The 16249-nt window shown below is 29.1% G+C and overlaps 1 protein-coding gene across 2 annotated transcripts in view; it reads right to left on the bottom strand.

Moving 5' to 3' along the window:
* LOC129960220 (nuclear receptor-binding protein-like) overlaps positions 1 to 16249 on the bottom strand; it is a 57634-nt gene that overhangs the window by 20314 nt on the left and 21071 nt on the right. For both annotated transcript variants that reach the window (XR_008783561.1, XM_056073469.1), the window contains exons 7-10: positions 16173 to 16228; positions 15975 to 16076; positions 11400 to 11532; positions 5891 to 6053 (exon numbers count right to left, since the gene is read on the bottom strand). Coding sequence is in view for 1 of the 2 variants with exons in the window: in XM_056073469.1 (XP_055929444.1) it covers positions 5891 to 6053; positions 11400 to 11532; positions 15975 to 16076; positions 16173 to 16228 (454 nt within the window). In the remaining variant the exon portion in view is untranslated. The remainder of the gene's footprint in view (positions 1 to 5890; positions 6054 to 11399; positions 11533 to 15974; positions 16077 to 16172; positions 16229 to 16249) is intronic.

Here is a 16249-nt window from a genome sequence, read left to right as displayed (position 1 = left end):
AAAGTTTTTACACCAAATTTATAGCTTTCTATCAAATTTCTATAGTGAGCATATATTGCATATTCTATTTTTCACAATCTATTTTGTCGAAGTCTATCTGTCCAGTTGTTCGAATATATGTTAACTTGATAACTACAAAATAATTAGAGAGATGGATAAAATTCGGTGCACATATTTAACATCCATAGAGTAGATACCTATCAAATTAAGAGTCAAATCCGACACGGAATAGACTGCTTGTTGGTCGTACTTTCAAAAGCATATAAACACGACAGTTCAAAACCGCAATGAGTGAAATACATCAAATTTGGTATGAGAATTTGTGACTACAATTGTCGTTGTGTGATTAATTTTGGTTCAAGCGGTAGGGGAAACTGTGTCTAATATAAAATTTTATTTTCGGATACTAGTAACTGAATGTCAGGGTTTAACAGAAAAGGAAAAAAAAAAAAAAAAGCCAAGAATTGCACGAATTTTGGCACATTCACTTAGATTCAGTAAAAATTTCAATCCACGCCAAAGGTTAATATTTCGTAACTACTGTACGTCAATGCCTTATCCAAGGTTCACAATTTTTTGTGGAGGGGTTGCTAAATAAAGTTATGGGTAGGCCACACTACTCAATTCATATAAAACATATTTCTTTTTTAAAGTTTTCGAATCTTTATGTTTTCATTTAAGGAAAATCCGCTTTCAGTAATGTCCTAGATATAGTATCCTTAAAATTTTAATCACCTCACAACTTTTCAGATATAATATTTTTGATCCTCTAAATATTTTGGATTCTTGGATGTTTAAAATATTTCAAATTCTACTAAATTGCAAGCCGTATCATTCAAAACGTTATTAAATTCTATATAAATAGAATCACATCATTCTTTTTGTGAAGTTGTTTGCAATTCACAAGAACAGAGAAAATGGCTATTATCTTGTTATAACATGAATGAGATTGTGTTTGGACATTCTCCTTGCATCTAAAGAAATGAAGCTATAGGAAATTATCTGAAATTCTTCGAATGAAGGTACATACGAAGTTCTGAATTTCATATTTCAAATCTGCCAGGTGCTTTGCTGAAATTTTTTCTCTCTCATTAGTAAGCCTGTTTAAACATTCTGCTACCAAAGAATCCTGCACTAACTTTCCTCAAATTGGTTTGTAAATCGATATGTAAAAAATCAAACATAGAAATACTAAGCCATCAAAAACATAATTTTTCATGACACTGAAATTTTTCAATCAGCCAATGAACCTCTTTTTATGATCTGTTCCAGAATTAGAAAAGTGGAAATTTCTCTAATAGAATATTAAAAATGACTGAATAATTTTGGTTTATGACAAAAAAAAAATCTGAGTTAATCAGGTATGGATCTTTGCTATGATTGCAAAAAATTTAGATAATTTAAATTTTGAAGAAATGGATTTTCTCTTTTCAACATTCTTAATAAAAAATAACAATTCGTTCCAAATTTTGATTGTTCGTTTATTAGCTGCAGCATTTAGCAACAAAAATTTATTGGAAGTTTCCCCCTTATAAAAATTTTGGATAGTCGTTTCTTTTCATTGGCTAATATCTTTGAATTAATATCACACATTAAATAAAAAGAGGTTCAATATTTCATGTAGATACTATTTTGTCCAGTCTAAGTGAACTGCTGATGATATGTTGGCTACAACTGCCCATATTTAATAATAATATTATAAATTCTTTTTGTATTTTATCTTTCAATAAATAAAATTCTTCCTATTCACCGATGAACTATTTATCCAGATTTAATCTTTCTCATGTCAAATTTTTCAGTAGAATTAGGAAAGTTTCATAAAATATCTTTGGAATGGCCCATGAAAGTTGAAGCCTGGTAATTGGTTTCAAACTCCTTGTTTGTTCTCACTGCAAAAACATGAAGTGTATATTCATTTGTTTTATTTACAAAGATTTGTTAAACTTTAAAACTATACACATTAAGAGCAGCCAGACATTTAAATAAATTCCCTTAATGTATGAAGAAACTAAATACATTAAACTAAATAAAATGAAGTAAGAGCATTTATTGGCCTACAGGAGAATTTTTTTGGCATTTTGGTGACTGAAAATATTTCTAAAAACGAAGTTAGTAATCTTACATGAGAGCTAGATGAAATCTTACAAAAGCTGTATCAGGAAGCAGAAACAAAAATTTATTAAAAAAAATAAGCACATTATAAGTACTTCTTAAGCCTCTTTCAAGAAAAAAAAGTAAGAACCAATCTTAATGTAGTATCTTTGATTATACAACTATGAGTTTGCTGAAATAAATTAAATTGAGAATAAGTGTCCACTTTTATTGGCATCAACTTATTTTTGGTATCTTTTGGCAAGAATAACAAATGACCTACAAGTAACTTTGAAGCATCATACACATTTTGTTTTTTATTTTTGGAATCCTTGAATCATTCAGTGTATTCACTTTAGGAAGTGCACAATGAATGAAATACACATTTTCTCTCTTGTTGTTAAAAAGTTTTCTAAGCTTTTAAACATAAATTAATTAAAGCAAAGCAAAAACTTAAATTCTCTAATGACAAGTCCCTAAATGATGTTGAAATATAACTAACAAATACTCTACAACACAAGTAATCAGGTGTAGAAAAGTAACGATGAGCTGAAGTTACTACTGAAAACTAATAATCATAGTTTTACATGAATACATAATATTATTCCTAAAATAGCAGGATTTATTTTTCCCAACAAGCAAAAAGAGATGAAAGAAGAGTCAGGTAAATGAAACGGATACATTTTCCCCATTCTATCAGTATTTCTTTAAAGTTTGATAAAACCTTTTCCACTGATCTCCGGATTCATTGAAATGTATTAAACGTTGAAAGATCCGACACCGCAAAGAAATTACAGTTTATAATCTTGCAATTTTAGCACGATCAAATGGAGGGGGAAGGGGGTCCATCAAAAACAAAATAGAAGCACCTGGATAACAAAAATAAGCATTTTTAGGGCCCCTATATGAAGACTATAAAAATAAGCAGTTTTTAAGAACTTTTAATGACGCAATTCATCCTTTATATAAATAACTCTACATAATATACGTTTTAATTCTTCATCTAAGCATTGTGATGATGTAATATTATTATCTTCAGCTACTGGTTACTAGGAAGTTGTGGTGGCAATTCCAGTTGTCGCCTCTTTCCCTTCCTCAAACTACACAGAAAGAAAGAATTGGTAATTAACAGCATTCGCGTATCAACAACCACTTTTAGGATGGCCATCATTTTTACTATTTGAAATTCCCTAACTTTTCTCCGATATTTCCAGATTTTTTAAGAAATTTCTCTGATTTTTTCCGGATGTATCTAATATTCTCAAAATGATGTTTTATTTTATTTTCTTTATTTATTTATTGCACAATATGTACTTAAATGTAGGTGAAAAATTGTTCTATTTTTTAAAACTACAATCAATGTAAAATAACATTTTATACTCAAAAAACAGAAAAATCATCCTTTTCGCTTATCGAATTTCAGATAAGCTTCAATTATGTAAAACACTCCCGTCTTTTAGCAAATTTATTAATCAACATTAGAAGATGCATGTGCATCTAGACCGACTTTTAGCCGCCCAGTCATATCTTAGAACTATTTGTCGGATTTACTCACAAAAGTGGCTGGAAAATAACAAATCCGTACCGGCAGAGTTCTTAAGAATGAAATTATTTGCTTCATCCCACAGGGTTCTCACCTATCTATATTGTTTACAAGCACACAAATGAGAACTGAATAATAATTCTACTAACAGAAGAGAAAAATGATGCAATGTATTTTTAGTTTACCAATTATAGTAAAAAATCACCTGCCTACTGGTTGAATGCTTAGCTCGTAATATGAAAAAAAAAAAAAAAAAAGAGGGGGGGGGGGTCTTTATCAATTTTTTTTCTCTATTGCTTCAAAGGAAAATGTTTTAGAAGTATAAATTTAAAATAGCATAAATGAATTTTGTAAATGTTTGTTACAATCGGTTTCATATACATCAAAACGTATAATTAAAATGCTGCCCTTCTCTTAAATTTTTTTTGAGAGAATTAAAAGAGAAATGTGTGGCTATAATGTACCAAACAAATTAATTTCTTATGTTTAACATTATTTTTTAAATTATAGAGCATTTTGTTAAATGCACGGGGAATTTTAACAAACGCAAAAAAATAACAAACCGATAAAAGAAAATATTATCAATAACATCCTCACATATGAAGAATAGTAAAAGATCCGTATTCATAAAGTTTAAAAAAAAAGTTAAAAAAATATTAGCAATTAAGTCCATAATTCAACAAAATGATTTAAGAAAAGTATAAAAAAATTAATTATTGTAACGTACTTATTTAATTACAATAAACTGTTTCAGAATTATTATTATGGGTCAATATTTTACATCCAATTCAAAACAGTTATGAATATTAATATCCAAAATTCTTGCTTTCGTAACACGCACGTAATAGATTCGATGTTCGAAGGAAGGGAAAAAAAAAGTTATATAAAAAAAATTTCCCGTTAAATATAAACAAAAAAACTATTAAAGTTTGAAATCATAACAATAATAAGAATTGGGTCTTAGTTAAGTTGCTTTTTCCCATAGAAAGCAAAAGCAAAATTATTTTCGCTAATTATGTCGATAACTTGATGCCTCGAAAAAAAAAAAACTTTTGAAGACTATATTACATATTTATATAAATATGCAATAAATTAGATATGATGGTTAGCTTTCTTTTCCATTGTAGCACCGAATGCTAATTTAACCAATTTTACTGTACCTAAACTGTCTTGGCTACTGCTAAACCTAGTCTCAACTGCGATTCGATTTAAAAACGATGAATTAACGAACTATAATGCCACCAAATTATCTTAGCAGTATCAAATACTGCAAGAAAATGTTTTTAATTTTAAATATTTGTACAGAATATAAAAATACGGCAATTAATAAACTGGTTTAAGTAACACAAGAAAGGCAGAACATTTTGAATCATAATCTAGATGTATGAGAGTTGTTCTTCAGAATAGTAGGAATTTCTGAAAGCGCACTAACAATGCTACAAACCCGAAATTTTGATCCCTCAGAAATTTAAATATAAATCTTCCCGAATCTGGTGCAAGCTTGAAGACGAAGAGACCGATTTTCATTAGATGATAACGAACGATGTTTCATTCTACTTATGAAAAAATCCTAGCAAATTGTAATTTCCGATAAAAATTACCGATTTATTGAAAAGAAAAAAAGTTTTTGAATAAATTTTCCTGACTTTTCCCAATCTCCCTGATTTCCCCAATCTCCCAGATACCCGGTTTTTCCTGGTCTGCTGGCCACATTGGTTTTCTATTGGTGAAATTTTCAATGCAAAATCGAGACAAATTATTTTTCTCTTTTTTTACGAAAATAAAATAGATGCATCGCTCGCTTATTTTTCCACGAAATTTTCAGGCACCCAACAAAAAATTTCCAGTTTCTAGTTTTCTTGGATTTTCCAGGTCCTATATAACATATTTTCAACAAGGCCGTAACAAATCATTTTAATTACTTACTTTGAATTAAAAGAATATCAAAATTACTGTTTTTATTTTTCCAGAATCCCTTTCATTCGCACAACTACTCAAGAAAGGACGGGGTGGGGTGGGGGGTGCAAAATTAAAAGGTGAATAAGGAGCTGAACAAACTTCTGTATTATAAAAATATTTTTTCTAGCTTAATTTAATTTTACTTAAAAAGTCCTTTCACTTCTAATATAACATAACTAGCTGCAAGAAGTAATGATTCGAGAACTAATTTCTTTAAACACATCCACTGTTTTCAATTGAAGTAACAGCTAAGTAAAAAAATAATTATGACAAAACACCAAATTTTGCTTTACATACCTAACATCATCCAGGAACTTCTCCACTTCTAACTTCTTAGCTCCACTCCGTGACACTGAAGGACCAGGTTTTCCCCCTTTATATGGCACAAATGCTAAAATATCACTCTGGAGACTATACTTCGTCTGAAGAGCTTCCTCAGTTAATTGGTCAGGTTGATATACTACAAATCAGTATGTAAAATTGTTAACTTTCTTTTAATTGAAGTAAATATTAAATAAAATCATTATTATTTTAACGAAAATAATGAACATAGAATGGTTAGTCATGCAGCACAAAGAACGGTTTTAGTTAGAATAAAAGACACAAACTTAAATGAAATACCAGAAATTTATACTTTTAACAAAGAAAAGCAATAGAAGAAATGTCAATACGCATTGCAGAATTGAAAAATTTACTACAGATCCCCCTTATTAATTGAGGCAGTAAATAATTTTTAAATAAAAAATAAGATGCATAAAATGTGCAAAATATTACTAAAATAGTCTTTGGATAATAAAATCAGTCATACGCAGAAAAAAGATATGTTATACAAAAAAATGAGTCTTCATGTGTCAATAAAACTTTAATCATCATGTTGGTTTGGATTAGTACTTTATTCTGATTGACCTTAAACTATATAGGCAGGAGATTGATCTAAATCCAGAAAACAAATCTTGAAAACAGGAGATTGCAGCTTTCAACTATTGAATAGACATACATTTGCTTTAGATCCCTACAGTAATTATATTTCCTGTTATAAATCCAAAAATTGCACCTGCCAACAAAATGTTAAAATGGCTGAAATTATCTAGTTCAACTAAGATAATTTTAGATTTAGAAAATTGTATTTTTTACTCAAAGTATCATCAACAAATGCATCCTTCATCAAATAAAATTCATAATTCTTTATTCCACCAAAAAGAAACAATATTCTAAGAACAACTAGATCAGCCCTAGTTATCGTTTAGTAGTCGAGCAGTTTTTAAATCAATTTAAAGGCTTAGATTCAAAATTTACTATATGGACTAATATCTTGATTTTTGAGAATGAAAGGGCATATGAACAATTTTTGGACATGTTTAAAAGAATATATAAATAAATGATTGGTTAAAAAGTTATTTTGCTGCTTGTGCGTTGTTGATTTCCGCAAACACTGTTTCGTGTCCGCTTCGTCTGTATTTTTTACATTTAAAGTAGAATAAAGCATCATTACACATTATTGCGCTTGACGGCCTTTTTATCGTATAACTCGCAGATGGATTTCAGAGAGTTTCCGTTATAATATCAGAATAGGAATGTTAATAAAGAAATAGGGGAGTGCTATTTTTTATGAAAGAATTCAAAAACGTAACCAAAAGGCGAAAATTCTGTAAATAAATCAAGAACAAAAGCTTTAATTTTAAAATAAAAAATCAGGCCAATACAAAGAATTATAGCTAAATCATTAAACTTCTCAGTTCCAATGGAATACAATATATCTGAGATTTGAATGTCTTCGAGATGACAATTAACTTTCATAGTCTTAAGTTTAAATATCTCGATGAATGTAAAAATCTATATAGAACTGGCTCTGAAAAGCATTCATCTGTTAAAGAAGTATTGTAGAATTCAATGAAACCCAGATGGCTGTGACACAATTACCATTAAGGAGAATGAGAAAATCTGGAAACTTAATGCAAAAAATCATAAAAAAACTTTTAATAAGGGATTTATGGACGTGGCCAGTTTTGCATTTACTGAAAGATTAAAAATAAAAAGAGATTAAATCTGCAAAAGTCTTTTCCTCATACTACCAAAACCATGTTTTACAACTAGAAGAAATATCTCTTTACCAACATCAAGCCCATAAAAGCAAATGAAAAAACAATATATCAAAATCCATTCTAAAGTTCTTAGAAAATTAAACCGCTACTGGTATCAAACCATACCTTTAAATTATCACCGACCTTGATCTACTAAATCACCGGGTATATGACATATACACTGATAATTGCAGCATCCCAGTAAGTCCAAACTCATTAACACATTTACTTATGAAACTGATACATAATTAAGAAGGTTTTCTAAAGAGCAAATTAAAAATTTCCAGTCATAGTGAGGAAGCGCATGCAGACAGTTCCATTTTAGGACTCTTTTAGAATTTGTCAGGAATATCTAGAAAAATAGCCAGTTTTTGAGAAACATCACTTTATACTAAATTAAATGGCATAAAATTCTATATAAAAAGGGCCCTATTAATTTTTGTTGATTCAAAAGTTACCAAGATAATCGCTCCCAAATGTTGTCGAGCTGAGGGATAAGACTATAAGAAAATCTGCACCCTGCAGCTATTCCTAAAGCTTTTACTTGTATTTGCATTTCATATAGATTTATTCACTCATCCGTTTGTTATTCCCTCCCCATTTTCAATTATGTGGAAGCTAGTAGCATACTTCTTGGAGGGTGAAAAGTTAACAATTAATATTAATATGCTTACAGAAAAACTCTTTCCAAAATTTACAAGAATGGTCCTTGAAAACAGAAGGGGAATATTGGAATTAATAGTAAAAAATAATAAATTCATTCTTAAAGCTGCCTGACTAATTTTTTTAAGAATGCATAAGGAAAATAAGAGATTTCTAAGAATTCTCTGAATTCTGAAAAGCTGCTAAAATGATGAAAACAATTCAAAATGAAAAAAAGAAATACTTTTTATGAATGCTCTTTTTAATTAAATGTTAGAATGTTTCTTTTTTTTTTATATAGTTTTTTCCACACTTTTCTAAATTTACAAGTCAGCTGCATTAGCTTTACCACTAGCCATACCATCTGCTGCCTCCGAACTGGCTCTTCTTCAAATCGCTTCGATTTTATCACATCTGAATACTAGATATTACCATTTTTTAAACAGAGTTCCTAGAGGACTCTCTACCACTTTCACTCCACCTCTATAGAAACAGCATTAGGTTGGCCATACCTCACATTTCCACACAGGCTCTTCTTCTGCCACATAGACACTTTTATTAAACAATTTATCATCAGGACTCAATGTCAGTTTTACGCCATCTTTAATTTTTCCAGATTCTCAATACCACAGATAGGGACCTCGTTAAATTTTATCAGCATATTCTCACTCCCACTGACTTCTGGTTATTGACCCATCTGATTATTTGCTGTTTAAAATTTTTAATATTAGCAATATAAAATTTGTGAAATAGGATAGAAGCTGAACTGATTTTGATCAACTAAAAAAGAGTATTGACACTATATAAAGAATATAATGACCAATGTATAGCAATTTTTTTTTATCTAGCTTTTATAATAAAGCTGTTACTGATAAAGATGAATTCAATTCATTTCGGGGAAGAAAAAAAACTAGTACAGGATTCTGAGAAACCGATGATTAAGATAATCTTGAGATTTCCAACACAACATTAAAACAATCTTGAGATCATAGGTGAAGATGTGGAACTAGTACGGTTAATGCCTTTGTCTTCATAGGATAAAAATGTTGTATTTCTGAAACTGAAAGTTAACAAGATGGAATCTTAAATCTTTTCTTAGAAATGCAAAGGCTTGCAAACTCATAGATTAAATCCTATTCCTCCATGCCCCCCCCCGTTATGAGGTAAGATAATAAGATATGAAAGTGTTACTGATACATCAGGAGCTTAAGACATATCCCATAACTACTTATCAATTGAACTTCAACTACAGAAAAAGTGTAGTTAAGAGAAAAAAAAACTTTTTCTGGTAATGCATGGAGATATCTCAAATACAACATATCTGGTAATTAGAGATTCATTTGCTTCTCGAGATTAATAGTGGAAAATCAAATTATTCCCTTTCTTTCCTACAACCAAAGATACTGCAAGGTCATATTTTTCAGAGTAGCATGAGACCCAACTATGGTTAGGGATACCACTTTCGCCTGACTTTTGGAAGTAACAGAAAACAGAAGCCCCTCGTGTGCAAATATACCAATTTATACGTTTTTATAAAATTTTAAGTTATTTTAATGTATCGCGCCTTTGTTGCTTGATTTCTCACTAATCACAAAAGAGCTGTATGAGGAAAAAGATGTTGTTTAAGAATAAGACATTTCTATATCTTTCCACATACATTTGCTTGCTTTGTTATCCCTCATGTTTGCTTATTTTCCTATACTATTTATTTCCTCCTTTTAAAAACTTTAAGAATATGATTGCAACTCATTTTTAAATTTCAGTAATTATTATTTTTATACAAACTTTGTAAACATGTTAATACTCTACTCCAAGTTTTCAATAGTGATTGAACGAAATACATAAAATAAGCCCAGAAATAGTATAAATGAGCAATATAAATTTAAAATTGACTGCTGATAATAATAAAAAGTGTGTCTCACTTAAATTTCTCATTAGAGAATTTTATGAACTTGCCAGCTTTGAAGCGACTTAACTCAGTAATTTTTGAAGTTACAATAAAAACCGGACTCTGTTTTGACAGGGTAATTTATTATCCTTAATATTATTTCTCAAGTAATAATAATATGATTGATATTTCTCAAAAGGTAATTACTTTTCAAGATATTTATTATAAATTGAAAAAGTCCTTACATCTACGATGATAACATACACAAATTTCACTAATACCTATAGGGACTCTTTTTTTTTCAAAAAGACCGCACGAACATGCATGCCAGTTAACAAAAATCTCTGTCTAAATGTTCTCCCAACTCATTTCTTCATTTTGAACTTTGGTTCCCTGGGTTATACTGCATATTACGGAATTTCGTAAAGATCAAAAGTTGACCAAAAATTGTTTATGGAATAATGAAAGCTATGGTAAAGAAATTGAAAACTTATCAATATTAATTTTACAAACATCATTCTTATCATGAAAATTAAGAAGTAAGAATAATAAAAAAAAAATAGAAAAATTTTATATAAAAAATTGATTTATACGTCAAAAACGTATGAAATTTTTGTAGAATTACTAAATCTGAACTAACCATTCTCAATACAGCACTAAATATTGGGATACCGTTTAACAACAACACTGAAATACCTTCTTCTAAAATTGAAAGTAGAATTTTACTTCTAAACAAATAATGCATTCACACTTCGTTTGATACAAAGAAGTCTTGCATTTATCTAAAATCGTGTGGAAGTCGGAAACGTAATTTTGCTTACTTCACTTGTTTTTTAATAATTTTCACAGATTGTTTTATTTGATGTACAGTAACTTATCATCTAAAATATTTTTTCAAAAACTGTACTTTAATCCTATAACTCATTTTTATTTTTCCATATTTCCTCACTAGAATTCTAGTATAACATGGAGCAGAAAGCATTAGTTAATTTTGAATGCACTATGGGAGAGTTGTATAGACATAATTATGAAGAATACTGACCAAGAGCAAAATTTGCAATTCTACAGTTATAAAGATATAGATGAGTAATCATTATTTCATTCAATTTCATACAGAAATGCAAACTAACATATGAAAATCTTTAAGCGAATGGAAAAGCAGTATGATAAATGAAAGGAATAATTGAAATCTTACATTCAGCTTTCACAATGACATGAGCACTTAGAAGTTTCAAGGAGTGAACTTCAAATATTACAGGATGAAATAGTAACTGCCTAGCAGTTGGTCTTTCTGAAGGATTTTTCTTTAAGCATTTCAATATAAAATCCTAAATTACAAAGAAATGATACAGTAAACTGATGCCTAATCATAATATAACATGAATTTGTAAAGGAAATTTTATTGTCAGAAAAAGGCAACTACAAAAAATTATTACACAGACATAATTAAATTATGAATTAAATATTTATTATATCTAATTAAAAGTACATTAATAAAAATTATCAATTTTTTACATACTAATAGAAATTCTTAAACACTAATTAAATGGCACAATACTAGAGATGCAAAAGATATTTTATAAACAGATGTACTTCTATTCAAATTCAATTAATTCTACAGATGTATTAGCCATTCTTATAATTTATCTGTCACAAATTCTCTAGAAAATACAACCCGTTCTCAGATCATTATGAATTAGACCAGACGCAACTCGTAGTTTGGCACTTCCAGAAGAATGAGTAATTAACTGTACAATTTTCATTTCTCAGAATTTCTGTAGGTAATTTTAACTATTTTTTAAAGAAAAATAAGAGCCTTAAAAATATGTGAAAACTTTTAAAGTATTTTTATGTTCCTAATATTCTTATATATAGTAAACATATCAAACATGAAAGTTATGGTTTGTAGAATTCTTTATCAATAATGTTAAAATCAAACTAAATTGCAATTTATAGAAAAAATATGGTATGGTTTTAGGTTAAGAATTTTAACTAGAACATTTACAAGACTTAAATACGTTAAAATATTTTATCATGCTATGCTTATAAAATTTTTGAAAATGCAATAAGCAAACAGAAACAAAATAATGAAGCACATCCAGATTCTAATTAATAAACTATTTGACTGCTAAAATTTAGAACTAAAAAGACTTAGAGAAAATTTTCAGATTTTCAAAATTAACAGGGTGTGTAGTTAAAATTTTTTTAAAGCACTTTTAAAGTATTTTTTGGGAAAAATAAAAGCCAATATTAACATCTATTTTTTATTATAAAACTGTAAGTTATGATGAAATTAAGTCAGCTGGGCAGTAAAGTATCCAATTTTATATAAACATACAATACCACTAGTAATTGCTAAATATTTTTCAGAAATTTTGAAACTAAGTTATTAAAAAAGTTTTTTATTGAAGTTTCTAATGAAAATTGCCACTAAAGCATCTTCACTGCAAAGCTAAAATTATTTTATTCAGGGTTCCCACTTTTATTGAAAATACTTAAGGATATTTTGAAAGATCATAAAATTACAAACTTTTGATACAGAAATGCAAATAATGGTTCTAAATAAATATTTTCACTAATAATTTTCAAATGTATGTTTTTTTTTTTTTTTTTTTTGCTTATTATTTCCAAATTCTTAAAGGAAGAGCACTAAGGAGATTTGCTATGTTCATTTTCAGCTTATAAGCTAAAACTTAGTGTTCAAAATGGGTCAAGAGATCACACTGCAAGCACCTTTACTGCTAGCCACCACACAAATACTAGATGCAATTTTTATACAAACTACTAACAAGTACTGACTTCACAAACACATTCACAATTTAGTTAGAACAAAATTCACCAAAGAAAAATGTTAATTCCATAAGAACCCCTTACCTTACTTTTGACTAATATTTGGGAACAAATAAAAAAAAATCCTCATTTACATTTAAACAAATGAGCTGGACAACAGTGACATTAAAATATTTTAAATTATACTGTTAAAGTTACAATTCCTAAAATTATTTGATTCTGCTATGCACTGAAAACTCCATTATCTTCTACTTTTTCAAACAGTTTATTTGTATATTTCTTCAGTTTAAAAATTGCCCCTTCAATTTTCGCCCTTTTTTTATTTTAAATCGTTTAGTTTATAAGCACTGTAATTCCTTTCTTTATACTTTTCACCATTTTGAGAATGTTATCTTCGTTTCCCAATTTTTTCGATATATTTCAAGCGCAACTTTTCCTGGATATATAAATTCCTGTGATATGAAATTCTCCATTCCACCACAACTGAAACCAAATGTTTTACAGCATGTGTTATTTTTCTTTAGATTTTTCAACCCTGATATTTTTATTTGAGAAAATTCACTTTTATCTGTGGTTTCGTCACTGGACAGTACCATCAAAATCTCAATTACTGCCCACAACTTCGATAAGAATTCTGATTTTTTCAATATTTTGATGAAGACTTGTCTATTCGATTTTTGAATATTTCAGAGTCCTTGAATTCTATAGAATTGCAAGATACAAAGAAGTAATGTAAGAAACAGCATGAAAGATTACATTATCAACAATCAGAAAGTTGTTGTCAATCGTTTCTATTAAAATAAAATCACAATCTATTTCTTGCAGGCGATTGCAATTCACAAGAGCAAAAAGAATAACTTACATTTTCTTATAGTAGGGCTTGTTTGGCTTTTTCCTCGGATCTGAAACTGATACTTTTGGAAAGTATATAGTTATAAAGGAAATAATCCAAAAATTTATGAATGAAGGTACTTATTCATTCTTGATATTCATGTTTCAAAGCCATTGTCTGTTTTATCAGAAAAAAAAAATTATGATTAATAAGACTAGAATTTTGTCCCCGAAGAATAAGGTATTAACTTTTCTGGTATTGACATACAAACCTTTATTTGAAAAATTAAAGACATGGTATTTACAATTTTCAGGCCTTCAAGAACAAAAGTTACCATGACACAAAGTTTTCAAACAGCCAATGATCATTTGTTTCATACCCTGTGCTAAAAATAGTTAAAAGTGGGCAATCTATATGGAAAAATGTAAAAAATGGTAGGGTATTTTTGGTGAAAGATGAGAAAAATCTCTGACATAAAGGATCTTCTATGCGTATAGACTAGTGTTATAAATTACACTTTTCGACAAATAATACCAAATTATTCCTCATTTCGATTGCTCGTTCAACAAGAGCTGCCTTCTGAAGACATCGGGTTCTCGAAAATTTTTTAACAAGTCTCTCAGTCTCTTAAAATTTGAAATTGAATCTTCCTCGTTTGAGAACTTTTGGGTAAATAATACACAAAAGATAAAGGGAGCTTCACAATTCCACGCAGATCACAACTACCCACATATACTAACAAAGTTGAAAATTCTTTCTTAATTTTATCACTCAATAAGTCATAAACTGCCAATTTACTGATGGACTAACCAGAGATAGATAAAATCTTTTTGCAATCCACTTTTTTCGTTGTGCACGAAAGTCTCATAAAATATCTTTGGTCGTGGAATGGCCCGTAAAAGTTGAAGCAACATATCTAGTTTTAACCTACTTGTCCCCCTCCATTTAATACAAAATAGAAAGCGTAAATTCATTTACCTTGTTTCAAGGATTCTTTGAATGTCCATAAAGCATTAGGCTATATACAATAGCTATACAAATAATAACTCTTCTCGCACTTTATAGATCATTTCAGTTCTGCATCTAAGGCATAATAATATTATCGTTTGGTGCTGGGCATGTTAAAAATTTCTTCTTTGTGTGGTAATCGTACTTGCCAAAAAGAGAGGAAAAATTGGAGAATGACAACTCTCCCATATGAACACCCCTTTTCTGTTGGCTGATTTCTCAAGGCAAAACCAGTAGTCCAACTGAATTGTTATGAAAAATGTGAAAATATAGAAAAAATATATAATAACCATTTTATTGGTTTAAGTTGTTGAGTTCGCTCTTGAAAAGAGGCTTCTATGTTTGCACCCGAATATGTTACCAGATTAAGGATGGAATCCTTTGCATTCAGATGAATAGTCAGAAATAAAGTAATGAAAACAAAACTTAAAAAAGAAAATAAATCTCACCTAGTGGCGGGCGGTTTCCGAAAAACATTAAAAAATAATATTCTTGGGCGTAACAGTAATCAGAAAATGTGCTCAGAGTTAATAATTTAGAAAAAAATTTATTTCAAATTTAATATTCACCATTCTTTCTGAAAATAGACTATTATAATGTCATCTAAAACTGCAACATTTTTAGAAATGGACTTTTTTTCCGGTCCATGAATCGAAAAAATTGGTTGCAAATTTCGTATATTTTTCAAAGGTCTTTTTATGGATCTGATGGAAAATCAGGTACTTTTTAAGGACCTTGTGTATCGAAAAATAAAATTTAGGTTTTCAAGAACAGTGGGAACCCTGTTATTATACTTCAATTAGTGTCACATTATAGTGGCAAAATACAAAAATAAATAAATAACATCACCAGTTCGTTAACCTCATCCTCTTTAAAAAAAGGTTAAGTACACAAGAAAACAAATCTAGCAGATAAAAATCATGCTAATTTTATTAACTACGTAAACAAAATGCTTGTTGCACTGTATATTTTAATATATGCACGCATTAAAAATATGCATTGTTTTAAAGATTCAAAATAAAAACTCTCGAAAATACAGAAGATATTTCATTAAATTAAAATAAAACTTTTTGAAAATAAAATTATCTAACTAGGCAAATAAACGTTACCATTCCCGAATTTACCTTTTTTGGAATTTACCTTTTGCAAAGGATTTTCAAGTGACTCAATCGTCTTACTGACACAATCTTCTGTTACATGACTCATATTTTCTCCACTTCTAACTATTTCTAGTGCAGCCATCTATAAGATTATTCAAAAGTTGATCTTTCATAAAGTAACAAAATTTTCACTGAAAACAATTCTTTTATACTATATAGCCTTTAATTTCATATTTACCTCCAAAGCACACATGCCAAATGCATATATATCAACAGCTGGAGCTACCACGGAAACTATAAATAGAAAATAGCAAT

The sequence above is a fragment of the Argiope bruennichi genome, chromosome X2 (genome assembly GCF_947563725.1).
Source record: "Argiope bruennichi chromosome X2, qqArgBrue1.1, whole genome shotgun sequence".
Taxonomy (NCBI): Eukaryota; Metazoa; Arthropoda; class Arachnida; order Araneae; family Araneidae; genus Argiope; species Argiope bruennichi.
This window is presented reverse-complemented; position numbering and strand designations above follow the sequence as displayed.